The sequence below is a fragment of the Falco naumanni genome, chromosome 5, assembly GCF_017639655.2.
Source record: "Falco naumanni isolate bFalNau1 chromosome 5, bFalNau1.pat, whole genome shotgun sequence".
In the NCBI taxonomy this organism is placed as follows: Eukaryota; Metazoa; Chordata; class Aves; order Falconiformes; family Falconidae; genus Falco; species Falco naumanni.
The window spans coordinates 76,312,074-76,339,621 of NC_054058.1; the positions used below are offsets into that span (position 1 = coordinate 76,312,074).

The following is a 27,548-nucleotide window of genomic DNA, read 5'->3' on the forward strand; positions in this document are numbered from 1 at the left end:
AATTCCTGCTGTGTACAGGGTGAGCTGCTGAACACTTTCTGCTAGGTTTAACTTCCCCCAATGCTCCCTGGGGAAGAGCTGGATGATCAGGACCCTCAAGAGCTATGTGGCACATCTCAGAGTACAAATGATTTTCCACCAACCCATCACTGACAAAACTTTGTGAAAGAGCTGTAGCTATAACAGAAACATACATTTGATACTGATTCAGGGAAGGTACTTACCTTATTCTAGTGTAAAACCAATGACAGCAAACAATGAAATACAACACAAGTTAGAAAATGCCTTTCAATGCATGCAGCACTGTGATTAGTCATAAAACCCTGATGAGGTTTAGAGGCAATATAGGACTTTTCATCTCTTTTGAAAATAAAAATTGAACAAATTATTTCCTGATATTTCAAATCAATGTTTATACTTCTATTTTCTATAAAATTCAGCATGCACTTTTTAGAAACATAGTAAAAATGTCATAAAAGCACAAACCGCATCATATTAAATTTGGCATAAATGTTGTGAATATTCAGATAATTACCTAATGTTTGAACTATTTCAGTTCTTTATAATAAATATGTTGATACTTTAATTTAAATGCATTTTTCAAATAATTGCTTTTTACTAAAAAAATTAAGCAGATGAAAATGCTTTTCCACATGAGCACTCGTTGTTAGAGCTAGGATATATCATTTGTATTTTAATGTTGTAAAATAAAGATAAACATTCTTTGCACCAAATGCAACGGAAGTTCTCGCTAAATCATTTGTGCCAAAAATGTGAGAACATCTTGACAATGAAGAGCATGGAGTGATGGCTATGGAGGGATTCATTCTGTTATCCAACAGGTAACCATAAAATACTAGGTGGGAATAATATTTCTTGCATTCCTTGCACAAGTCAAATTCCTTTGGATCATATAACGAGTTTTGGGGTGCAAAGAAAGCAACATCAGACCCTTAGCATTCAGGTTATCATTACCCTTTAGTTCTCAATACCTTTGACCAGCATTGAGTTTGTGAGATGTTGGTAAGGGCCTGCCCTGTACACAAAGAAATGGCAGTTCCAAATGCACATGCAAAAAAGTGTGTGGTGTCTGTGCAGCAGACAGGGTGAGAGCTGTGCTTCCAGAGAAAAACAATATGCAAATGAAATGCAGCGTTGAATATTGGGCTCTTCTTAGGGCAGAAGTACAGGGGCACAGAAAAACACTCCTTCTTAAGTCTACAGTAAAATACCTTTTTATCCTAAGAAGAGCCACATGGAACATGTGAGAGTTGTGTCCAAAATTTTCTTTACAAATGGAGAGAAAAAATGCTGCACTAACAATGAATAATCAGCACTAGCTTTAAAAGGGACTGGACAACTTGACAACTAGTATCCTCTCCCCACCACAGGATGGACATCAACTGTTGTTAAAGTAAGTTGGCGAGCGGTCAGATGGCAAGATCAATTTAATATATAACAGGTATTGTGTTTCACCTGTTTGAAAGAGGTGGTCAGTTTCAGCACAATTTGCAGCTGCATCACCATCTTAATGACACCACCTTTTAATGAGTGATTCAAATAATACATCCAAAAGCGGAGTGATTTTAAGCAACATACAAAAGCATCCAGCTTTGGCCTTTCTTATCACTGCTAGGTATTTTGCATGCACGTATAATCTGCATTAATTTTTTTCCCACCACCAAACTAACTTCGGAGCAAAAAAGGAAACAAAGAAGTCGTACCCTGAAAACGTGTTTGCTGGTGAGAGGATAATGGCCCTTGACTCAGTTGAACTGAACAGAGTGCCATGACCCTGGCTGTGCATCAGCCCTAAGTAGTATCTGCACTATGACTTGGCAGCTGGGCCTGTGACAGAATTAATTTCAAATCTCTGGATTGCTGAGAAAAGTTGAGCCATGAAAGCAGGTATTCATAGATTTGTTCCTGGGGTGAGCACTGTGAGAGGGAGCAGGGACATCGCCCATGTTGGATGGGAAATAAGGTTCAAGAAAATCCTTGGTAATGGTACATCCCCACAGACCAGCTCTCCCTGCTGGCAGGTGCTTTCCCTGCTTGCCCTCTTACTCCAGCCCTTAGCCCGCCCAAGGAGAGCACAGCTCACTTGCCAGTGGGCTGAGGAAAAGCTGGCACAGCACCTAGGTGTGCATCTGGGGGTGCAGGCAGCCAAGCCAGCACCCTAGCGCACTTGGGAAAATCAGACCTCTTTGTCAGCCCACAGGGGAGTGGAGGACACACAAGACGAGATGTGTGGAAAGCCAGGAATTTCTGTATGTCCCAGACCACACCTCCTCGTATAGGTCGGCTTCTTGCTGTAACACCTCACAGGCTAGAGATCTGCCTGCTGCCATCAACATGGGTACACAGATCACAAACAAACATGAAAATCTAGGACCTGAACCAGGGCCATGAGACTAACTCTGATGGTGCCCAGAGAGGTGCGTGGAGTCTCGTTCAGGTGGGTGATGGAGTGCAGGGTTATAAGAGGACCGAGCACAGACTGTGTTAGACACAGACCATCAACAGGTCCTGTAGCCAGGGACGTTCACAGCTTTCTGAGACAAGGTCAGAGTGCCAACAGGAATTACTCCCGATTTTGGAGGCACGGATGTTTCCTAAGGTATCCCAGCTTTGGGATGAACAAGCCAGGCAGAAGCCTACTGACTTTCCAGTGGCTCACTATAGAATTAATGGGAAGAGGTAATTACTGCACCCTGGTGAATGGTTTGAGTTCAGGCCATGCTTCCATGTCAGAGAGCCCTGGGGTGGCCATCACCCGCAGAGCTCTCCTCTGGCAATCTCAGTGGGAGGGCAGAGCACTCGGACACTGCCCCCTTGCCTCTCGCTGGAGAGGGTAGGGGGCTTGCCCTCCGCAGGGGCAGGCAGGATTACTGTGCTCTTCACTGGAAACTGGAGGAATATTAAGAATTAAAGCTAAGTCCTATCCTTAGTATTCACGCTGTGAATGCCGATAGCCCTAGTGTGTGCAAGAACATCTAGGGTTAGTGCTGACGGACATCGATCCAGGCTCCCTTCTGTATGCCTGGTAGTGCTCCATGGAGGTGACCGAGTGTCTTCATCATTTTACAGGTGAAGAATTATAGAATCATAGAAAAAACTGAAGTGCTGGGGGTAAAGTGACCAGCGTGAGGTGGTGGAATGAAACAGCAGAGCTAAAGGTAAACACAGGTGAGAGTACTGACAAGAACAGTGCACCTCCTTTCAGAAAGCCTTCCAAAGACTTTAGAAAACCCTTGGTGGGTTACTTGCAAATAAAATTTAAGAGGCCTACAGAGTATTTTGGTGAATTCGAAGGTGCAGATAGAACTTAAGCACAAGAGAGGGGTCGAAGCCACCTGTCAGGTCTGAGCACGTATCAGTATGTAAACCAGATGCACCACAGCATGTAGTCCTGCCCTTCCTGAGAGCAACACATCTCACGTGTTGTAGTTTGCCGGGACTGGGACTCCATATCTGGTCTTTGGGAAATACGCTGTCATGGCACTGCATTTCACAGTACTTGTAAGGGAGAACTCTGTCTGGTTTGGTCTGGCTTCTTCTGTGGTTGTATCAGGTGTCCCTTGAACAGGGTGGAAACTCCCTCTAGCCTGACATTTTGGCCAATATTCAGAAATGCTCTTTAACAGGAGAAAAACGAAGAGAAGGGAGGAGGCATCGTCTGCCCATTTGGTTCCTTCTCTAGGCAAGGTGTGGTTACTTGCTATGGCATTTCTATTGCTGTTTCCATACTAGTGTAACATATCTCATACGACTGACTTGTCACCACTCAGCTTGTATGTCTAGTCTACAACCTGGCAAATCTCACTGTCAAGGAAATTCTCCATATTCCCACCTAAGAATCACTTTTTGAAGATCAGTCCAGTTCCTACTTATACTCCCTAATTCAGTGCTTGGATTGATGGGTAATACTATGCTCAACTTTTTTTTCTGACCAGATTTTTTTCTCTTTTTTTTTTGTTTTCCTTTGTTTGTTTGTTTGTTTGTTGGTTTGTTTTTATTAATTGCAAGGTAGAAAGACCTGGGAATGTTTCAGAGCTACCAGTTCCCTTTTCCATGGTTTCCTAAACACTGTGGACCTCCTGCAGGTTCATACTCTTCCATATCTTTCCTGATGCAGCATTGTACAGCTGTTGATTAACTGAGCCAGGAATCACATCCGTCCCTTTGTTCCTTCAAGTTTTAAGCTGAATGTTATGGAAGCAGAGCTCAGCAAGGTGTGTAAAAGCAGCAGAGCGTGTACAGTTACTCAGTGTTGGGACCAGTTTGGTTTGAGGTTGGTATGAGTGCCATGCAAGCTGGTGCTTCTCGGTGGAAAGAAGAACAGGGCTAACTAGCAATCAGATAATTCACTTTGCTACTGTTACAAAACATTACTTGCAGTGTCTCTGCTAATTCAAAAACCTCATGGTTACAATTACACAATCTGGAGGTTATCCAAGCCTAATTTCTTTATTGCTGGTTTTTAAATTGTTCAATAAAAGGAATGTTTGAACCTATCTATGGAGCAGGCACGCCTCTCTCTGCCAACCACTGCCAGCGATGAGTTCCCGCCCGGGAAGCCACTAGCATTTCACTTCTACTGGAACTAAATTGTTAGAGAAAAAGCAGGTCATCTCTTCATGATGTAACACAGGAAAAACGGGTTAGCTGTCAGTGAAACCCATCTCAAGAATGGGAGAATCAGGAGGGTGCAGACACTGTACTTGATAAGATCTTGACAAGGGGATGAATATAGAGCTCGGACCATAGGAACCTGATATAGTGAACCCTGTTTCTGAACAGTATCCTTCTTACTAAAAAAAGGAAATGAATAAGGCATTAGTTGCTAACACAAATTTTTCAGAGGCACAACAACATCACTTTGTGCAAAGAGCAATACAGCAGACTTTTTTGTATCTTCAAAAGGATATAAATCAGCCTTACATGGCAGCACAGCATTGAACAAGAATGTCCTATTTTGTGTCCCAGCACAATATTTTTTTCATGGCCATTGCTGCATTACAGGACTACACCAATACTTGGTGGTAATAAAGCCCCACTCTCTCCCTCCTGTGTTTTTCCACGATGCACAACACATACCCCTGCTGTGCCATTTATTTCGTGGCAGTCTTAACCGCTGACAGTTGTAGTCAGGGCAGAACATTAGCAAAGACTGGTTCTCAAAGGCTTTCCTGTGCCACAATGGTTCTTACTGAGCTTAACATTCGTGCCATGCTGGAGGAATTTCAGTGCTTTCTGAGATGGGGTGGGATGAGGTGAAGCTGATACTCACAGGACGACTTCTACGTGGTCCAAAGCCCACTGATCATGACCTGTTCCATTGTGACGGGGCTGCCACCAGCGCAGTAAGACTCCTTTCATGCGTGCCTCCCTGTCATCAGAAAAGGAACACCCTGTGAGAGCTCCAGACAATTGGTGTTTTGCACATCCCTATCTACCCTCCCAACAGGAACAGAGAGCAAAGTCAAAATGTTATTTCTACATCCCTGAACATCAAGACATCCTACGTGCAAAACATTTAATGGTGAAAAAAGCACAAGATAAGGAAGAATTCCACCCACCCCCCTTATCTTTAGAAGAAGTATTTGGTTTTTCTTTCAAGTATATTAATAAACCCTAGACTGGAATTTCTTAATAGGCGTTCCCTTAAGTTTTCTTCTTTGTTTATCCTCTCATCAACCTTTTTTTCTTGCACAGGGATGCAAAGATAGAGTCTTTCTTAGCAGAAATATATCTCATGCACTTAGAGGTAATGAAATGTGACTGAGTACTCACAGGGGAACATTATAAGACACTCTTTGGGCTTGTATAAAGTCCTTTGGCTGATGCTGTGCAATTACTTGCCATGTAATTCCATTATTTACACTGTATTGGAGGAGCACTGCCTTGTCTACAGTGTTAGGATCACTCAGATTGGTATTGCAACTGTCTGTTTGTGAAATACTTCCAATTTGCAAAACAAACATGATTTTGCTGTAAAACAGAGAAAAAAGGTATTTTCAATATGCAAAAAATATTCAAAGAGGAACAACAGCATTTCCAGCTTTATTGCTGTTACCTTATTAAAACTTTGAGCATACTCAAGAATCATTACTTTTAAAATGCAAAATAAACTGTTCTCACATCTCTAAAACACAATTCCCCTTTCAAAGTAATAGTTTACTATGTATAACATATTGCTGTATAGTTGGAGGCAATAGATTCAATTTTACTACGTATCTGCACAAAAATGAGATACATAAACAATATAAACATGCAAATGAGTGTATGAAAAGCCAAAAAAGGGCAAATAAAGGTTGAATGTAATAAAGTGCTTAAAAGATTTATCATACTCTACCTAGGTGTTCAAATAAGAAAGGAAGAGCCTAATTTACATCTCACCCATTTGCCAATTCCTCCTGTTTCTAATCTTGCTTTAGACAACTAAAATACAAACCAGTCCAGAAAGCTGTTACTCTGTTAAGAGCCAGCACAGCCTAGCTGTGTTTGTTTATCCATGGACAAAGAGCCTCAACAGATGAAAAAGATACTCCTGTTCATTGCCAGGTGAATATAATTCTGTTTGACAACTGAAACAGGAAAATGAGTCCGTAATTGCTAATAGCATCTTTAGTCATAACGGTCGCGGAGGCACGTACAAACATGGGATTTGTCTCATCAGATGAGGCACCGTTCCAGACAGTTCGGTGTCCAGTCTTTGCCAATGGCTTCATTGTCAGCGCTGGCTTACTAGATGGTGTTCTGTTGGGCATCCTCCTCACTCTCCATCTCCCAAATGGAAGTCACAAAGTGTTTTGCCAACCCTAACGTCTATCTGCCAGCCACATCTGACTGCATGGTACAGCCAGGTCAGTCCATCCTCACCAGTACTGGTCCACATGGCTGTGCATACATATGAACAGTTTCCTTTCTCATGAGCTGCTAAAAGAGCATTTTAGGCTCAAAGTATTACCTTGCTCGGGTGAGATCCAGAGGCTTCGTCACAGCTTGTCGTATTTGACATCCATTAAAATAGAGCGAATCTCCGTGGGCATAGGGTGCCAGCTGTCCACATCCATTCCCTATCACTCCCCCCTGAATGGTTTCCCAGTTTATTTCAGTGACTCTTTCAGATTCAAAATTATCTTTAATGTAACTGGGGAGATCATGGCTAAAAACAGAGCAGTCGTCACCTAGAAACGACACAGGGATGTTATAAAACACACAAAAACTGAAAGAATTGAGAAAATTGAGTTACAGTTCATTGTAATTCCATTCAAGTTTGTGGCCCAATATACAGTGTGACTACAGGCTGAATATATTTTAGCAGATCCATTAATATTGTGCACATTGCTGCGCAGCTTCATTTTAGAAAATGGAGGCTGTGAGTCTTATTTTTTACAGCTGTATAACTTCAAGAACTGCAATACACTTTCTCCGTTTTTACACTGATGGTAATATGAGAAACCTCAAACTGCCAGTTGAAGGGAAATGCATCTAAAACAGGGCAGGGATCCAATCTTATAAAGCTGTGAGACTCTCCCCTGGAAGACATTAAACACTGGCTTCACTCCCACTTAGCACTTACAATTTATCAAGGGCACTCAGGTACCATTAGGCATGTGCTTAGCTGCGTTGAAGGATTACAGCAGAACACTCTGTCCTGGTGGGCACGCAACAGGGTCCCTTACAGGTGGCAGTCACTAGCACCTGGATCCCATGTACACATCCCCTGAGAGCGGGTGCACCCTTGGAAGGAGTGCCATTTCCACCCTTGGAAGGGGTGGAAGCCATTTCTGACTGAGCAGGTAGCTGTGTTCTGCCTTCAGTGAAGGCTGAATGGCCTTTACGTACAGTGCCAGAAAGGAGAGACTACAAACTCGGTCCAGGAGTAAAGGGAGAGATGCGCTGTTATTTGCAGCTCTGTCAAATTATTAATTTAGAATTTGTTACTCAAGCATTCCAGTGATGAATTTAGACATGATACATCACTCTTTCTTTAATTTTGAGCTAGATTAGACTGTAGCAGATGTGTAAGAAATAAATCGAAGAAATTAAACCTTGGTATCCTTCATCACAAATGCAAATGGCTCCAGTTGTGCAATATCCGTGGCCACTGCAGAGCTTAGGGCACGCTTCTCCAATGTACACATGGTCAATTGCCCAGCTTTGTTTCTCTAGTTCTTCTCCCTTCTGAATCCACCTGAACTGTGTTGCACTGCAAATATAAAAATCCGAACATCGTATTATGATACCTAGCAATTAAACACATCTGTACAGTGATGTTCAAATACGCCAGCAGCAGATGTAATGAAAAATGTCGTATGAAGGGGCTATGTTTTCAGTAACTGCAAAGACCCACTCTGAATGGCTGATTCATCACTGGCAGTAGCCATTTGTATTAATAAGAAGATTCCTGAAAAACATTCATTATGTATCAGCTCTAAAACCAGCAATAAAGGAGCGTTTTTAATTCACCAGTTGTTCGAAGTGAACAGTGCCAGCAAGAAAGCTGACATTTTATAGGTCCACAGTGAACTGACCTTTCAGAAACCTACCTGGATGAGACATGATCAGGCAGCTGGATCGTTATTCTTCTCCACACGGAGCTGTTGACAGAGTTATAGATGGTAGCTTCATGGAATTGAAATGGGGAGCAGCCAATGCTGTTAGATGAGGAAGGAAGACAGTGTGTCTGGACAAGCTGCCATGAGTCTGTCCTGTAAGAAACAGAAAAAAATGTTTTAGAACAACTGAAAGGAAAATGAAAGGGAAACAGGTGATTTCCAAGGATCATGGCACTGCCTGCGTTACTAAACTAGCCCAAGAGATTGTCGCCAATAGTTTCCATGCTATGTAGCCACAAATAGACAGGAGGTGAGAGGCTGAAGCACTGGTGCAGCCAGGGTGGACTTTCCAGGACCACGTTTGGGTGCTGTGAAACCCTTGGGGGTGGTAGATACAGCAGAGTCTAACCCAGAGCTCCTCTGGGCAGGCATGACGGAATAATTTATTTAGGAGTTTGCTCCTTAGTCTGTCTCTTAAGTGTTCAGAAGAGTCCTGACAGATTTTGCTCCATGTTCACCCACAGTCACTTGAGCACAGAATATACTGTTGCTTTTACAAATTATAATGCACTAATATACTACAGCATAGGAGACAGTGTTATTAATTGTTTGCTAGTTAAAGACTGATTTGGAGTTAAGTAACTCCCCCTTCATTACAGCTTGGTCCTAAATATATAGTCCTGTATCATACTAAAACAACAGTTTCCTGTGAATGTGGTTTTCTGCAAGCACATTTTTAATTGGAGCACGCTCACAACTGTAACTGCAAGCTTGATGTCATGAATCTGTCAACATGTGGGATAAATAATAAAGAGAATTTATGGGAGTTATGTAGACAAATCCCAGTGCTTACACACAAGCTTTTTCCAGATCCTGTTACCAGATGAACAGCAAAGTAATTGCTTTAATAAAGAAAAGCTCTCTAGGGTTTTAATATCATATGATTATTTATTTTTTTTTTTTACATCTATGTGTTCTGCTGTCATTTACCTGGCATCCTTTGTATACTCCAGCATCACAGAGTGGAGGTCCCCACAAGAAGTTGCCTCACAGCCAACCACGATCTATAGCACAAATGAAATTGGCTGCTATAACAAGTCTGGTAGACATTTCATGTGATATATAATGAAGTCTTGTTCTCCTTTTTTTCTTTATGGGGTGTAGAAAAAAGATTGCCAACTTAGATCTTAGACACAATCCATCAAAAGTGGATGGAAAACAAAAGACACAGTACTTCAGATACTGCTTTTACTGATTTAATTTTGCTTCATTGCTGCAGAATCCTAACACTATGTTCCTAAAGTTCAAATTAAATATCTAAACAAACATTGTGTTGGAACCACAAAGATATGGTAGCTCCTTGGCATTTCAGAAGGTGAAGTATCTAACTTTGTATTAATTACCTGTGAGATTTATAATTCATTATGATAAACATGAATTACCTGAGAGATTTATAATTCATTATGATAAACATGTGGATATAAACTTCAAGTCAATCCAATTTAAGAACCGAATTACTCTGAATATTTAAAACAATAAACGTATTTGTGTCATATTAGGGTGGAAAGATTCCAATACCCAATGTATAGTACTGAATGGATAACAAAAAGCTAAATTTTTAGAGCTTCAAAACCAAATGTCAGCCATGCACCGGAGCTGAGTTCTTAGTTTAGAAAGAAAATCTTTGCTGTGACTGGTGAGGAAAAAGAGGAGAGAGTAAGGAGATGAAAACTTTGCAACAAGGGTTTAGTAGTATGAACTATTAAGTGCTGATGGTTTAACATAATTTTGGTCTTAAAACAGGAAAAAGATGATAGGCTGGGTAAAACAAGCACCCTCAGGGGGTCTTGGCATTTAGTAGTAGAAAGCATGTCAGGCTCCTCTTTTATATAATTTCTTTGAAGCAGGCATGCTGTGTGAGTGGGGGAAGCAGTGCCTTAGTGGGACTGGACAGTCAATATAAAACAGGCAATGATGTTGAGAAAAGGTGAAAATATTGATTAGTGGAAGACGGAAAATTCTGGAACTGTCTTGTCAAACAGAAAAGCAAGAAGAAAAAAAAACATAACAAGAAAATGGATGACTATTTTGATAACCCTTTTTTCATATTAGTTGCTCGTTTATTTAAAACATGGTGTTTGGGGAAGGGCCTAGAACATTTCTGAACAACAACCATGTGTTGCCTTTGGCCCTGTGCAGATTTTTACCTTAAAACAAAATATTCAGAAATTTTTCTCTGATTATTTAGGTCATTTGCCATGACACAAATAAGTAGAAGGGGTGCTTCTACTCCAGCACTTTTGCATTTTCCATATACCACTCTTCTCCAGCCTGTGTCTACCTCACCTTTTCTGGTTATTCACGAGTGAGGGGAAAATGGCGTATTCTGCATGCCGTGTGTTCTCACCTTAGAAAATAGTTCCTACTGTATCTGATGATACAGTAATTCCAGGAAAAAGGGATTAGACTTCCAATTGCTTTTAGTAACCCCCAAAGCATACAGACATTCAGAATAATTTGACATTTAACATACATGCAACCTTTCTGGTTCCCATTACCTACACTTCAGAAGTTCCTTTAAATTCTAGTAAAAAGTCATTATTAATTATTCATCCAATTTGGCATCCTATTGGAAGAAGAATGATTTCTGGAGACACATTAGATGATTTTTCATTGCCTACTTCACTTTGGAGAGAGAGAGAACATTTCTTACTTTAAACTGCATCATGTATCCTGGCTGTATAATGAGCTCCCTGGAGGACAGGATGTTGTGCGTTTTGTCCTTTTTCTTATTTGGCCAGTAGAGATGAAATGATGGATTTCCACAGAACCCTGCAGTCCTGACTGCGTTAGGGTAAAAACTCCAGTTTTCTTCATGCGAGCTGCCTTCTGTTCAGATGAATTAAATACAATTACTGCATTGTCTCGGTAAACACCAAGGCTTAGTAATGAACCAAAAAAATCACTAGATAGAGTACTTCAGTGATATAAACACTAAATGTATGCTATCTGTCGTGACACACAGTAAGGTAATTAAAATGTTTAAATAATGGCACTTTTAAAAAATAAGATTAAATAAAAGTTTACTGTTAGGAATTTAAATGAAATGGGTTGGAATAAAAAATTTTGCCTTTCTTATAGGTATATACATATATATATATTTACACACGTACATATCTGAGTATACATGTATATATATATTTATACGCCTGTATTACTAGCATGAAGAATAGCATATAAACAGCATTAGTCTACAAAATAAAAAATTTGCAGAGTTAAAAAGTCTGCTTGCAAGCTCACAGGGCTAATTTCAGATAAGATAATGCCAGACAACAGATTAGCTGTCACAGCCTGTCTTACCGTCATCAAATGTATCTACCAGCTGGCTAGGGTTGATCTCTGCTCCTCCGATCAGGATGTTATCCAGCGCCCACTGTGCCCGGTCAGGGCCTGAAACCACGATCCCATTGCTGATGGTAAAAGGCTGCCACCAGCGCAAGCGGGTTGTATTGGTCAAGGCATGTTCAGGGAGAAGGATGTAATCGTGCCTGACTGAGATGTATTTTTGGTAATCCATCTCGTGAAGCAAAGTCCAGGATATCCCTAGAATGAAAGATGCAGGTTTAGTAATAAAAACAAGTGCGGGGTAGACTCTTCTATAAGATTAAAGGAAGATAATAGGAAGTAAAAAGTGATAGCGATAGTCTTCTAATAGACAAGTCTTAACTTCCAAGGGTATTTGGCAACTGTTATCCATTGCAAGAGAAATCTTGTAATCGTATAAAGGAATCAAATTGGCTGGAGCCACTAATGACTGAAATCAGGCAATAGGTTTTCATGGAAAACTCTTGAACAATAGATGGAAATTGTAGATGGGGGAAAAAACTTTACAAGGACAAAATAACTTTACAATGAAAAATTATCTTAGTATTTTGGATCTCTCTGACAACTTCTCAGATACTCATGGTGCTGCAGGTTAGCTGAAAAGAACAAGGCTGTAGCTTAGCTGAAACTGCAGGATGTACTTGCCTCCATCAATGGAATAGTCTAGCAGCACTCCCTCCTTTCTGCAAGTTGGTCTGTGACATGTTGTCATGTTGTTTTCACTCCCAATTCTCCCCCAGTACTGTAGAAACCTAAGAGTAAATGTGTAAATTTACATTTGTGAGATCTGCACAAATTGAGGAGTTTGCTTTCTATTAGCAGATGTGCTGAAAACGATCAAAACGCCAGCATTTTTAAGCATTTTTCGATGTACAAGGAGAACAGAGGTTTTCAAAAGAATTGCCTAGTAATTCTCATGGGAACCTCATGAAATTCAGCAAAGTCCTGCCCCTGGGAGGGACTAACCCCTTGCAGCAGGCTGGGGACCGACTGGCTGGGAGCCACCTGGCTAACAGTTCCTGGGACTCCAAGTGGAAAGGGAGCTCAGCATGAGTTAACAAGGTGCCCTTGTATCAGTGAAGGACAGAAAAGAAGCTGATAAATTAAGGCAAGGTCAGTGGAGGCCACTGAAATAGTTGGGGCTGGAGCAAGTGCCCTGTTAGGAGAGGCTGAGGGACCATGGCTGGTTCAGCCTGGAGAAGATGGCTGGGACTGGGAGGCAGTGGTCATATATCAAAAAAGGGGAGGTTTTGACTGGATATAACAGGGGGAAAAATAAATAAATCACTGTGAGGTAACTCAACACTGGAACAAGCTGTCCAGAGAGACTGTGGGATCTCTGTCCTTGGAGGTTTCTCAAGACCAAACAGGACAAAGCCCTGAGCAACCTGTTCCAAATTCAGTGTTGACCTGGCTTTGAACATGAGGCTGGTCTAGGGACTCCCTGAGGCCCCTTCCTTCCTGAAAGGTTGTGTGACTCTGAATTCTTGCTGAATTATGGAAGTGAGAGTATGTGTCCTCATTAAAGCCATACAGTCAAGGGAAATGATGCTGAATTTGTCTTCTATGCCACGTCCTTAGCTTATCTAAACTGACATAATTCCATTGCTCTCCAGTTAAGCCATCCTTTTCCACAGCAGGTGAATGGAGTGGGTCTCGTACGGGCACCCAAGAGAAGAAAACCAGCAGAGGTTATGTTTTGAACAAAACGGGAGACACGGCTGGTGCCTCCCGGGGTAGAGGCAGTAATGCTCAGGGAACTGTGCTATCTTGCCTCTTTGCAAGACAGGCGTTGCTGACTCAAGGATATTCCTGGGGAAGGGGACCTGCTGCTTCACCTGGACATGACAGACTCTTTCCACTGTGCTAGGGTGAGCTGCGCTCTCCGTGACTCAGCTGAAAGTGTTAGTGCCTCGAGAATCACAATCTCATTAGCGCCTGTCTGAGATAGTGCTATGCTTGTGGTGGCCTCGGAATTCCCTGAGCCACAAGCTATGTCATCTGCTGCTCTGTCAGCGTTTAACAGAGTTCTACATCAAAATGACAGGGAAATGAGACCTACTTTGCCCCCCGCAGGTCCAGATCTTGAGTGACAGCCTGCCTCACAGTTGCACCTCCAAAATACAGGGTTGTGTCTTCTGCGAGGATCCCACACTCGGTACAGGTATTTCCTCCCTCTAAGGACATCCATAAATCTGGCTTGATTTCTTCATTGTCAAAGCGCTCTTTCAGGAAAGTCTGTAAGTAAAGCACAGGAAATTATGATCTTAACCCTTTGTGGTGACCACAACTGGAACTGACTTAAACATGTTTGAACTTAAGCGTGTTTTAACGCTGTAAAAATTTTTTTACAGGTGACTGAACATAATCCCTTTTGGCTGAACATTTAGCCACTTGAACTGAATTGGCTCAATGTGAGAATATGTTAGGGCAAGATTTTAACATACTTGGGAGGTAATCCAGCACACTAAAATTTGCATGTGCAAATGAATGGGCGTATTGGGTTTGCATGGCAAGGCTTTGGTAGCCCGGCTAGGGAGGGCAGTGACAGCGGCTGTGGTGGGCGCTGGGCACCCAGACAGGGCCAACCCACCACAATGGGTCTAATTCGTAACTGTAGTTATTTCAGACTAAGTAACGCCACTCCAGTATATATCTAGTATGTATGGGAGAAATTGCTGTTCTATATTTTTCCCCAGCAAAACCAGTACCACAATGAAATTTTAGGGTTATTGTAGCGAATATGCATTTACGCAACTGTCTGCACAAATATTTGCAGTGAAAGCTATGTAGGATATATCTGTGATTTCCACTTACCTCCAGGTGTGCAGTAAAAGCAATGCCATGAGTGAAATCCTGGCCTTAAGGAGACAGTAGTAAAACGCCCCTAAATTTGCTAGGATTTTATCCCAAATGTCCTTAATGCGAAGAATACATTACTAATTAAAAGTTGCGAACAGATGATGATATTTGTTCATGTGATTAGTATCTCAAATGAAAAACAGAATGTCACAACAATTCAAATGACATAACTGAAAAGTTAAACAGTTATATTCTCTTTAGACAGAATGCTGCTTAACCTGTTGTTTCTGTGGAGCACGTACCTGTGCTGTTCTTACCTGATGTAGAAAAAATGAGATGGTAAACATTGCATTTTAAACTTACTTGCGGTTCCTTCATATTGTTTTCTAAATATGTTAAATTTTAAAAATAGGTTAACTTTTAAATTAGCAACATCTAACTAAATTTCACTCACTTGTTTCAGGGTAACACTAACAGGTAGGTGAATTAATTTTATGTAATTTCATGCTATTTTCTCGTATCCTCTACTTCAGTAAGCTCTTTCATGATAAAGAAAATCCTTCTACAGGTCTTGATCAAATATAATCATATATGCAAGGGTGATTTAGATCGTATAATGATGATCTAAGGTTGAACAGTGAACTTAATCACAGCTTTTTTTGGGCAGTGTTATTTGCAAAGGAACAAACCCATTCTTAGATACTGCAGTGATAAGTTTTGTTAAAAAACAATAAAAGCATTGAAAATGGATTTCAGTATCTTCAGGCTGACAGGAATCAAAGCTCAGTTTCCAGTGGGATTGACCTCTCTCTTCTCTCTCTCAGCCAAACACACGGCAAAATTCACTCTTTAAAATACGCGGTAAAATTACCTTCAATGTTTGGGTCAGATAGCAGTTTGGACCTGAATACCCAGGGTCGCAGATGCATTGCTCATTCAGGCAGTCCCCATGACCTCTGCAGTTTTCCAGACAACCAGGGCCCAGATAGAAGTTATCGATGGCCCACTGCATATCTGAGTATTTCTGGTAGAACCGAAACCTCACAGGACTGGATATATGGAATGAAGAAGAACAGACATGTGTATAAAACAACTCGGCTCAATTGAAGAAAAGGTGGATGAAACACAATATACTTATGACTGTACTATCCTCCAAAGTTCCACAAGTAATATCTGGCAGTGTCTGTTGAAACTGATTTTATACATATCCATATATTTTTCTTCACACATGTACTACCTATGCTACATGGATGGATTCCAAACACTGCTGAAGCTGGAAAAAGCTATTCTGGTTTCTTGCCAGAGAATTTCAATTTTGGTTACACTTCCTGAACAGATTATTTAAAGAATATAAGAGATTTTAATTTTGCAGAAGAAGACAAATGGTTTGCATGTGTGTGAGCCACTGCTAACTGCTAACTACTAGCTACTACTAACTTTTCTACTCAGTAAGGTCATAGATCTGCTCTCTAATTGACTGCAGCTGCCTGAACAAAACATAACAGGCTGTACCAGAGCAAGCTACAAAGAAGCAAGGATAACTTTGCCGGTTGTTCAGACCAAGAGTCGTGGTCAATCCTGATTGATAGGAAATAAAATTATGCAGCATCCATAATGAGCGTGAACGCCACCAGTCTGCACCTTCCTTGCAAGAGAATGAATAGGCAGATGTATCCCGTTGTGTTTTTCAGAAGGTACTGAATCTAAGACAAAATGGGTAGCGAATTCATACTTACTTCCCGACAAGGTTTTCAGGCAGTGCGTACGTTACTCTTTTCCATCCTTTTGTGGGAAAGAAGACAGATGGCTGTGAAACGCTCCCAGAACATTTTGGGTCAGCTGGTAAACACTGAGGTACCAAGTAACTCCAGCTAACACCAAAGTCAGTGGAATACTGCACATGGACCTGATTTTGTGCAAGTTTTTCTGAGGTTTTACATCCAACAGAAACCTAATAAAAAAGACAGTGTAAGCAAAATAGAATTAATTGTGGTGGTGGCTAGAGTTTAGAAAGATATCTGAACCTGAAAACTGAGTGCAGAATTTTGCCTGAAGTGATGGCAGTAGCAGTGCTGATATGGTACCAGTCATCTGCAGATCTCATCAATATTCCCAAGACTGAGAATAGGCACCATATTCTGAGTTTCATTTTCTTCTAGTTAGCTCACATTTCTGGATTTCCAGGTTTTGACACTTGTGGCTTATACCCCAGTACCCTTAACTAATAAAGTTAATCTCCCTTCCCACGCAACGTAAGATTTGAATATTCCACAGGAGGCCAGTCAGCTTGGTTATGTTAGGGGGATTGTCTTTATGGGAGAGATGTGGAAAGGGATCTTCCATATATTGCGGGGTCATTACTTTAATGTAGGTAAAGCAGTGCATGAAGGGCAATTTGGGTGCAGGTTTGATGTGAATGCATGACAGCATAGGAGCGGTGTGGGCTACTTTGGAGCTGCTTTTCCTTTACCAAGCAGCTGTTACAAAACAGGCGCCTTGTATACATGTAATATTCTTATTACATGATTTCCACACAACTGCTGTGTGCGTCACCTCTGAGGACAGCCTGTGGTATTAAAGCTGACCAACGCAGAGCAGGTGAGAAAAATGAGGGTGGCCTAACAATTTCCCTGCAGAGAATGGCTCGTGCATAGGCTTATGCATCATCCTACAGCCTGCAAAATCTTCTTAGACCTGGAGCAAAATGTATTTTTGAACAATGATATTGCAGACAGAGCTTTTACCTTGAACTGCATAATCCAGCCTTCTGTAGGTGTCAGGTCATGGGTGACTGCATAGACCTCTCTGCCATCGTGGCTCCCACAGATCATGACACCATCAGGAGAATCGCAAAATCTTTCAATTGAGCAATCATCATGGAATAACCAGTGTTCATTCACTTGAAAATAAATGGCAGTGTCAGTAATATACAATGACGATATAAATTAAAGAGAACAGAAAGTAGTGTTAACCACTAACGGTGATTCATAGCTTTATTTTTCAGCCTACATGAAAATTATTTAATATTACTCCTGAGAATGTCGGTACTCCATCTTTCCCATGTGCATATTTATTACATTTATCACATTTATTACTCAAAGCACCTCTTACTACTCTCTTACATAAGAATTATAGCATTATTTTTTAAAGTTCAAGAAGCAAGGATCTAAGACTTACTCAAAACATAAACTTCTGTTACATTGGACATCATGGGAGAACTTCTTAATGGGTGTTGCCTATATGTCTGCACAAATGGTACCCCACCACTGTTAGCTGTTAAGCCTTGTAAACATCCAGAAATACATGCTCTACAAAATTTAGTTTTAAAATGTAACTTCCCCAAAGAATGTTTAAAAAGTTAGGAAATAGAAAACAGATATTCAGGTTAAGGAACTTGCTTAGCATAACCTGGCACCTTAAAATCCTTTTTTCTTTTTTTGAAAATAAATTAATTTCTAAATAAATCCATGCAGTAAAAAAAGAAGAGTTAATTACATCTTTTAATTTTGCATTTTGTGAACTAGAAACAAATTACGAGATGCCTATAAGCGATGGAATTGTCTGTGGTATCTGTGTCAGTAAGACAAAGATTCAGAGGCTCAGCAAGATTTGGAAATCGCTGGACTGACTTCTTGCTTTTTAATTCAGATCCATGTAAAATCTTTACCTGTGGTTTTGTCTTCCATGAAGATGTCGAAGGCGATCCTCCCAGTGGGCCCTGCATCGGCAGGGGAGCGCTCATGCTGTGGCAGGGGAGCACTGCTGAAGGTGTCAAGCATCACCGTCCTCTGGTCAGCTGAGCCGGAGATCAACACGTTGTCAATAGCCCAGTCGTTCTGGTCCAGGCCATCGTGTTTAGGCTGCCACCAGCGGAAGCGTGTCCCAATGGTTTTGGCATCGTAGGGAAGGAGGATGTTCACAAAGCTGAAATAAAAACTGGAATTTAGTTGTAAGAAAGCCACAGGAGGAAGACACTTCCCAGTGCTCTGTGCTGGGTGCTTTGACCAGGTCCACTCCCATTGTTTCCTAGACTATGTGGAAGCTGGGAAAGAAGGAAAAGACTGGGTGATCTAGCCTATGTTCCCCTACAGGAGATGGCTGAAACAAAAACCTTCCCGATTACTCCCAATGTCATCCCTGGGACAGGGTCTCAGAGTGAGGTGGGAAGGGTCAGCAGCCACTGTGACATGGTTTGAGCAATGTCGTGTGCTCCAACTCTGCTTATGGGACCAAATGCAATGGTCTAGACTAGCAAGTGGGGTATGACCATAAGGTCTTAAGGGAAATGTTAAGAAGGAGAATGCTGAAGTAAAATTAAGATTGCTATTTTCAACCTGGAGCCATTCAGCTATCTGCTGTTTGAGTACCATTTTCTTATTTCCATTCCAACGGTAGATGATAGTACACTTAAATCTCTTGTCCAGTTAAAGTGCTAGTGATTTATTGGTGTGTCCAAATGAAATAACAAATAAGAGGTCCCTCCCAGCCCCATTTTCTATGAGTCTATTAGATTAGTCAGTGAGGAAAAGGTCCACCCATACGTATGCATGATCTGAATCTCATGAATATCTGAAAATAGATCTTCAGTGTATCCGTCCTTTTGATGGATATCTGCAGGAATTAATTTTCTCCTCTCCACACCATTTTCTAACTAGTTCAAGCAATGAATTTCTGCTCTTGTCAGTAAGAAACTAGATTGTAAATGAAAGTATCTTAAAGAACAGCATGGGTATTATTACAGTAGCTATTAATTTATCTTCCTGCAACCCTTTACGAATCTACTAGACTACTACAGACTCCTTACTACCCTTGTATTTCTGGCCTAGCAGCTGCACAAATGCTGATGATGCTTAAGCACATGTGCTAAGGCCATTCACAAACGCTTGCAGGACTGGGCAGGCTAAATTCTTAAAAGATATGACATCCAAACGACAGCAGTAATATGTCCCACAGGTTCTTAAGAAACATTTCAGACCACCTTACTTTAGTACAGGAAATGTTATAGCCAGAAGAAGGTATCTACAAACCCAGGCTTGCTGAATTGATCATAGAAAATTTCCATTAAGAGGCTCCAGGTGATTCCACCATTCACAGAATACTCCAGCAGCACTCCTTGGTTGCGGTTATTAGGAGTTATCAGACATCCATACATGAAATAAAACTGGATGAATTCGGCACTGGTGAGGTTCAAATCCACTGTAACTAACATACGGCTGCAGCCCTTAAAAGTGATGAAAAAATACGTTGGCTGGCAAAACTTACAAACACAACAAAGTATTAGACTATGCAGTCACTGTTAATTTAACTTCACATTGTAGAACTTTCAAAATTGTACAAAATTATACTAATTATAAAAAAGGTAAAGCTACAACAGAACAATAAATGTTCTTCCCTGAGGACATACTTTCAGTTGCGTTGCAATTTAAAAATTCCTGTTGTGTATTCATACATGTTGCTACTTGTACCTACAGCTTTACAACATTCAGTATCAAGAACGGTATTCACCTTTCTTCTGAATACAAGAGTTATAAAAATCCATGCCCCTGGTGTAAAATACAAGGTTTTCCAGGCAGAATTAATGAATCACTGATTATGTGCTAATGACTCAATTTATGCAAAGCATCAAATGGCACAGCAGTTTTAATAATTTGGTTTTCCATAATCCCTTACATATTTCATGTTGCTTAGTCTATTAGTTAGTGGTACCTACTTAGTCCTACTGGAAGGAAGTGGAAACGTAATACTTCTGTCAGTTTATTTTGAAAACTTGCATCAGTTTGAACCTAGTAATATATTTGCATGGAGGTGATCTACAAGGATATGTTTTGCATGTTTATAAAATACTATTCTGTCATTTTTATAGTCACAAGGTTATCTGTAAGCAAACTGCGGTTCAGCAGCAGTCTGGGTTAAATACCTATGTATGCAGCTAAACCAGGAAATTTTACTCTGAGCTTACTCAGCTTACTTTTCTGGGAAAAAACCCCCAACAATGAAGTATCTGAAGAATGAGGCTACACAGGGATGTATTTTCAATGACCAATGCAAGTTATACACATGCAAATAGTTAGTTATTAATTTACCTCTGTGGTCTGATTAGAAGCTGCACCAAAGTCTTGTCTCTGGAAGTTCTAAATGCTATCAGGAGCCTATTATGAGTGAGTGGAATTGAGTGTCTACATATTTGGACTGTGCTTTAGTCTATCAGCTCCACCTCCAAAGGCCCCTCCACAGCTCTTTTGAGGCGGCGCACATGCTATATCTCATTTTCCTGGCTGCAGCAGGAACATGGTATCTGCTTTCCTGGAGTGTTTCTGGCTGGCCCTAGTCTGTAGGACCTGTCTGACTTTGACCTTAAGCTGGGAAAAGAATATAAGGGTTTTTTTGTATGTTATGTGTTTAATATGTTATGCTGATATTTTTTAACACCTTCCTATTTATTTAACTTTTTAAATCAGTCCCATTTATACTGTCGAATGGAGCCAGCTGGCCCCTGTGCTGAACACACACCCCGCTGAAGTGAAGAGCCATCCCAGAGGCTACAGCGCCGCAGACCGTGCTCAGTTTGCCCCCATTCACTGTCAGCCAGTTCTGGTTAGACGGCGAGCGGTTGAAGTTATCTTTCAGTTGTGTCGGAAGGGGGGTCTCTGGCTCGTCACAGTACAGCCCACCCCAGTGCTCATCGCAGCTGCAGAGGAAAGCAAATGCAAAATTCAGCTGGCAAAAGCTCTGCACAGAGGTTTAATCAGTGCCGTGTTATTCCACATTAAGGTGCCATCTCATTCCGCGTAGAGGCTGTCTGCATCATTTGCTAGCACACAACTGGTGTATGGGGGTTTCAAACATCTGCCACTTTTTGTAGTTAACATGAAAAAAATGCCTTTAGGAAGGCTAGTATTATGTATCATTCTAGCTGCTAATACAGACTACACTCCGGCACAGAGGAAAATCAGTCAAATACATTGTACTTGGAGAGATAAACCTAAGAGAATGTGCAAAGCCTGAGAATGTCCTGCTCATGTTAGATTTTAAGTTTCTTTAAACTGTTAGTGGATGGGTACTTTCCTGTTATTTCATTATATAGTCCCCCTTTTTTTTCTCTGGAAAACCTTCTTATAATTATGTGTCAAAGATTGGATAACAGCATGGAAATGTGTTCTGCTACTATGCAGATTTCACCAGGGAGATTAAGCCTTGGTACTTCAGTGCTGTCAGGATAGAGGACAACACAATAATATGTCTATTCTGCAGCGGAATGTATTTCTAGCAAACACAGTCACAGCACAATTGTACAACAATTCTCCCATTTCTGTTGCCATTTGTGGCTGGAAAAAAGCAATACATCCATCTGGAAGGTATTTCTCTGTTGCCAGACAGATAAATCTGGGGGGAACTGGTTGTTGTTTGTTAGCTTTGCAGGGCTCTGTGTGGGCTGTTAAACAGTCTGAGGATCAAGCCGGTTTGCTCCACTGGCAAACCCTACCATGGAGCAGAGGCACTGCATTAGGCCATCAAGCCAACACCAGCCCCAAGGCAAAATCTGGCCTTGTGAAGAACTGGTGTGTATTCTGCTTAGTGGACGTGTCTTACCTCCAGCCCAGGTCTTCTGCACCCAGGGCCAGGATTAGGGCAGGGGGACATGGCGTGAAACCCCTTGGGAATAAGGGTGACATCTTCTGGGAAGCTCCAGGGCTGTGCGTTCCTAAAAGGGTATGCAAACTCAAGGGGTCCTTGCTCACTACCTAGTGGGAGGGGAGCCAAGATACAGCATAGGCAGCAGCAGAGGTGATACACTGCCGCTGAGGAAAGGACTGGCAGCACGGCCCACACATTTGACACACAAACAGGCAGAGGTCTGGCAGAGCTAACCCCCACACTTACCCCTTCCTCTTGTTATTTCTGTTCCCAAGTAGTCCCAGTGCCCTGCTTTAACAGCAAGATCCACCTTCCTTTTAATAATTGTATCAAAGCCTTTCCTGCAAGTTCATTGAAATGACAGAGGAGGAGCAAAACGCTACAGCATGGGGCAGGACAGGGCACTAATGGCACTTACACACAGTTGTCTTGTGTGCACTTCCCATGGCCGCTGCACATGTCTATGCAGCCATCCCCAATGTAGACGTTATCGATTGCCCATGTTTGCTGCTTATCGAAAGGAGCAGGCTGGTGCCAGCGGAAACGAGTGGCTTGAGACCTTTGGGAGAGAAAGAAAAACAGAAAGGTAATAATTCTAGCTAAGCTAATCTTTATTTTGACTGAAAAGAAATGCCAGTCTTAAGGCTAGACTGCTCCTGGAAGATTCATTTGATACCAGCACAACCCAGGGCTGATTCTTCATAACGACAAGGTCTCTGAAAAGCCAAGAGCAGGGTGCCCACATTTGGAGAGCAGGACAAAGCATGGGTGCTTGGTAGCATGCTGAGAGCGTGAGAGGTGGGAAAGCGCTCACCAGTGAGAGCAAAGGCAGTGGGCTGTGGTTGGTGCAGTGGAGAAGAGGGTAGGAAGAAGGTGATATGCCCAAAGGGAAGCTCAGACCAGTCATAACCACGTACAAGCACAAATCCAAACTTGAGGGACAGCTGGGAGCTGGATCAAACCAGAATCACCCAAATCCTCCAAGTTTCACCCTGAGCCTGAGTGCTATTGCTTCTGTCCAAGTCAACAAACTAACCCAACTTTTTCTCTATGAATTCTCCCAACTACACTTAAGTAAGAGCAACTCTAAGGAGTGAGTTGGCTGCTGCCATTTATAAACCTACAGGGGACAGATGAGAGCATGCATATGTGCAGCATGACCCTGGTTTTGCAGTTTCCTCCCTCCCCTCCATCCAGGGCTAGGCTGGAAATGTTAAAAAATAGTCTTTGGCATGATCCTGGCTCCTTCCAGTAAATCATTTTCGTTTTTTTCATTAAAGAGGGCTTAGCTCCCTATTCTAACACCTTGCTTTGATGTAGTTATATGTGAATTAAGTGTCTCAGCTCCCAAGATAGAGGACAAAAACCTAGATGAAACAGTCAGGGGATACCTAATAGCTATTCAGGTCACGCAGCAGTGGACACCTATATTCCGATAGCTGTGAGTAGATGAATTTCTGTACCTTATCAAAAATACCATTTTAAATTCAAGCTAGTCCATGTTTTGCTGTATAGCACTAGATGGCAGCATTGAACTTTGTGCAGTCTGTTTTCTTTTGAAACTCAAAGCGAAATTACAATTATTGTAAACACCAAAACAAATAAACAGCAAAATCCCCCAAATTTATTCAGTGTAAATATAGACCTTTTATGGTAAGGTCAGTGTTATCCTATGAATTATTTCTTTATAAACATGTTGCGTGAGGTGAATGAATAACAAGTTTATCCAAAGAGAAATCTACTACTGTGCTGTCTAGCTGCTCACCAAATAGCATTTTTAAAAGAAATGCATAAATTGTGAGGAGGTCCTTTAGGAATAAAGACAAGCCCTATATCTTACACTGCTTGCTTTAGGTTTAGTGCTTCACTAACAATTTATGGAGCTGATGCTCCCCAGAGAAGCTTTGCATTTGCATTTGCATTTTAAAATCAGCTCTGAGTCTGATCAAAACTGAGTGTTCGTTGCCTTCCACAGGCCAGAGGTTAGATAGCACCCTGGGCTACACAAGCCCTAAAAGGCTACGTAAGGATGGGTGCTGTGCAATAGGCCAAGCTATTGACTATGTAGCCTGCATATCCCCAAAACACACAGGCACAAACAATTAGAGACACACACCTGCTGTTACACAGCTTGAAAATAAAGCAGCATAAAAATTATATTGCATCTAGACTAAAAGGCCTATTAGCTGCACCTCTCTCATGCAATTCCTATCTTAATAGCTTTGGGAAATCTTATTACCTGAGCCAACGAATATAGTTATTGGATTGGACACAAAAGCGAACTTTGCCTCTGTAGGACATCAGACTTCTTTTGTTGTATACTGCTCAAAAAACTTTTCAGTCTTAAAATCAAAGTTATTTATAAACCTAAATTTATCTTGGGTGGTAGGTACCTTTCAGGTCCAAATTCAATTGGTCTGAAACATCAGCTCCAGTCCTGATTTATCCTATTTAGCCTCAGAAAGCCCCCCCTGAACACAGGTTTACAGACTTTATACAAGAAGTGTTGGGGTAATGGAATTTGCAGACAGTGTGTAGTGAAGCAGTACAAAAGAGGAAGAAGAGGAGAACGATGCTGGGAACAAGTCCGAAAAAAATACTGTTACTTGACGTGAAGCACTGCACTGAAGATAGGGAAGAATCTAGGTGCCTTACATGATCAGTAACAGAACATGGACTTTTCCACTACTAGTTTCCAAATGTGTGGCAAGTGTATAAGCACTCTCAGTACAATTGCTAAAAGATAAAGGTCTCGATTTCCAAACTCGTATGGGCATTAGCTGGCATCTTTCACAACAACCTTTCTTAAACAGGCATAGGCTCTGCTGGTGCTGTGGTACTTCTGTGCCCGCAGTTAGTTCAGCCTATGTGTATGTGAGGAGGCTGGGTTCAGCAACAGGAGCAAAGCTGTGGAGCCAGGTTGTGCAGAGAGCCTGATGTCCATGCTACCTGTGTTTGCAGGGCTTTACTTTGGGCTAGCTCTACGCCAGCTTCATCAGGTATGACTGCGCGGGGAACAGTCACAGCTATTCCTGCAAAACAAGCACATCAAGAAGGATGCAAACTGGAAGGCTGAACTACCCAGTTGTCCCTAGATGGATCTTTTTGACAAACAAAATAAAAATCCAGGAGTTTTCAGAGCATCGTAGGGAACAGTATGGCAGCACTCCCAATAGCCCTGTCAGTCCCAACAGCTCCTTTCACTGCACCCTCCCAACCAATCCCACAATTTTTCTTCCCTCAAAGACAAAAGAACATAGGAAAAGGAAGAAGAGGTGAAAATGGGGCATGAGTAAAACAATGATGAGAACATCAAAGGTGAGAGAGACACAAAAGACACAAAGAATGCACAGAAAAACAAGAAGCCTGAAAAGTGCTACATTTAAATCGACAGCTCATAGTCAACAACAGCAAGCACAGGGTGCAGCAGGGATTCAGCCAGTCCAATTAGACACTAAAACAACCAGAATTCAGTGAGACTGAGGATAACATGAGATTCTTGAAAAAGTTCCCTCTGTCCCTCCCCAGGACAAGACAGAACAAGAATTTCCTATCTTTAAATAGCTAAGAAAAGTAAATGCACATAGGAGCTTTGCAATTTTTTATGCAAAGCAGAATGGGGCTTCATTTACTTATATTTATTTGTTGCTATATATATGGACCAAACAAAAATGGCAAGGTACAATTATTTTAACGCTATAACATATGATGCCTTAAGACACAGTTACACATTTAGATTTATTCTACAGAAAACCAGAGGGAGATACCTAGTATACGGAGGCAGAGGCAGAGTAACCCGGGTCCACTTGTTGAAAGTGTCCGAAATGAGAATCCTCTGGAGATGGTACTTGTTGCATTCCACGTTAGTGGGAAGACAGTCTCTCAAAATGGGGTGCCAGGTCAGACCAAGGTCCACTGAATATTCCAGTTCAATAGCTAATGGTGGAAAGATGGTTAGTTACTTAATTTAGAGCCTTACATCCATAGGCCTGCAATAAACTGGTAACCCCAGAGAGCATTAGTCACAAATTTATGCTGACAAAATAACCACTCAAAACTTTTCAAACTCTTGCGACAGAAGCACAAAGCTACCCAACCTTTACATGTTGCTGGGCACATATAGCTTAGGAGAAGATTGCAATACACCTCTGCATCCATCACCTTACTCAAGGGACCACAAGTGCAAAGATAAAGTCTTTAAGTCTCCAGGATTAAGTCAGGCCTGTGGTTGCAGTGTGCAAGAAAGTGATGTGGCAGCATCATGACCAGCACCTGTTTTTGTTTTTCAGGCTGAAGGATGAGATTCAGATCACTGTGTTAGCCAGAGCAACACTTACATTCAAACTTTTGGCTCTGTCACAGGATGATTAAGTCACCCTTCCAACCCCTCCAGACCAGCACATGTATTTATCCATCATAAACAATTTTAAATTGAGTTTGTTAGTCATTGAGCTTGTTTTCATTCAAACACGGTCTAGCCACATTGAAGTAATGTATTCATTTCTAGGCAAAAAATCAGCAATTTCATTGTTTTGATGCTTATGGCTTATAAACTTTTATTATGAAAAATAAAGGTTAGTCAAGCTTACTAAATAATTCAAGTTAAACTTTTATGCAGCCATTAAAAAGTAAATAATAACAGGCACAGAACTGTAACTCGAAGTATATGTTCCAGCTGCCAGGCATTCTGGCTGTGTAAAACATGGAGCATGTTTGCAGTGACAGGAGTGATAAATCTGTGATCTTTTTTAATTACTACAGACCCATTTCTTCTATCCTCATGCACAGAGAATGACCCTTAATCACCCAATCAGTCCTACTCGATGTCTAAGCACAGAAGACAGTGCCATAGAAATACAAGGGCAAGTGGATACAAACAAGGGTAAGTGAGTTTTTAGTGTTAAATCTCCATCACCAAAATGAAATGCTTTGCTCATCATGACTGGAAGCATGATTAGGTAGTGTCCTGCCTAATTTAATACTAAGTTAAGATAATGGTACATGTAGTGGACAAAGAAACAAAAAAAGAAGGAACTGCTTCTTTGCCAGTATACAGCTAAACTGCCAAAACACTTTTAAACTTAGCAGAGGTGATCTTAGGATGCCACAGTCTTTTTAATAAAATAAAATAAAATAAAAAAAATAAAATTTGTTAAGCAT

General features: G+C 41.3%; 1 protein-coding gene across 2 annotated transcripts in view; it reads right to left on the minus strand.

Moving 5' to 3' along the window:
• RELN (reelin) overlaps positions 1–27,548 on the minus strand; it is a 297,403-nt gene that overhangs the window by 6,194 nt on the left and 263,661 nt on the right. Inside the window, exons 46-64 of one of the 2 annotated variants that reach the window (XM_040594079.1) lie at positions 26,156–26,324; positions 22,807–22,947; positions 21,264–21,441; positions 19,781–19,974; positions 18,421–18,677; positions 17,498–17,652; positions 16,490–16,704; positions 15,625–15,802; positions 14,014–14,189; positions 12,597–12,703; positions 11,928–12,170; positions 11,281–11,456; positions 9,558–9,631; positions 8,559–8,720; positions 8,061–8,218; positions 6,974–7,193; positions 5,797–5,994; positions 5,294–5,392; positions 225–230 (exon numbers count right to left, since the gene is read on the minus strand). In XM_040594079.1, coding sequence (XP_040450013.1) covers positions 225–230; positions 5,294–5,392; positions 5,797–5,994; positions 6,974–7,193; positions 8,061–8,218; positions 8,559–8,720; positions 9,558–9,631; positions 11,281–11,456; positions 11,928–12,170; positions 12,597–12,703; positions 14,014–14,189; positions 15,625–15,802; positions 16,490–16,704; positions 17,498–17,652; positions 18,421–18,677; positions 19,781–19,974; positions 21,264–21,441; positions 22,807–22,947; positions 26,156–26,324 — 3,106 coding nt within the window. The remainder of the gene's footprint in view (positions 1–224; positions 231–5,293; positions 5,393–5,796; positions 5,995–6,973; positions 7,194–8,060; positions 8,219–8,558; positions 8,721–9,557; positions 9,632–11,280; positions 11,457–11,927; positions 12,171–12,596; positions 12,704–14,013; positions 14,190–15,624; positions 15,803–16,489; positions 16,705–17,497; positions 17,653–18,420; positions 18,678–19,780; positions 19,975–21,263; positions 21,442–22,806; positions 22,948–26,155; positions 26,325–27,548) is intronic. The other variant, XM_040594080.1, reaches the window with a different exon arrangement.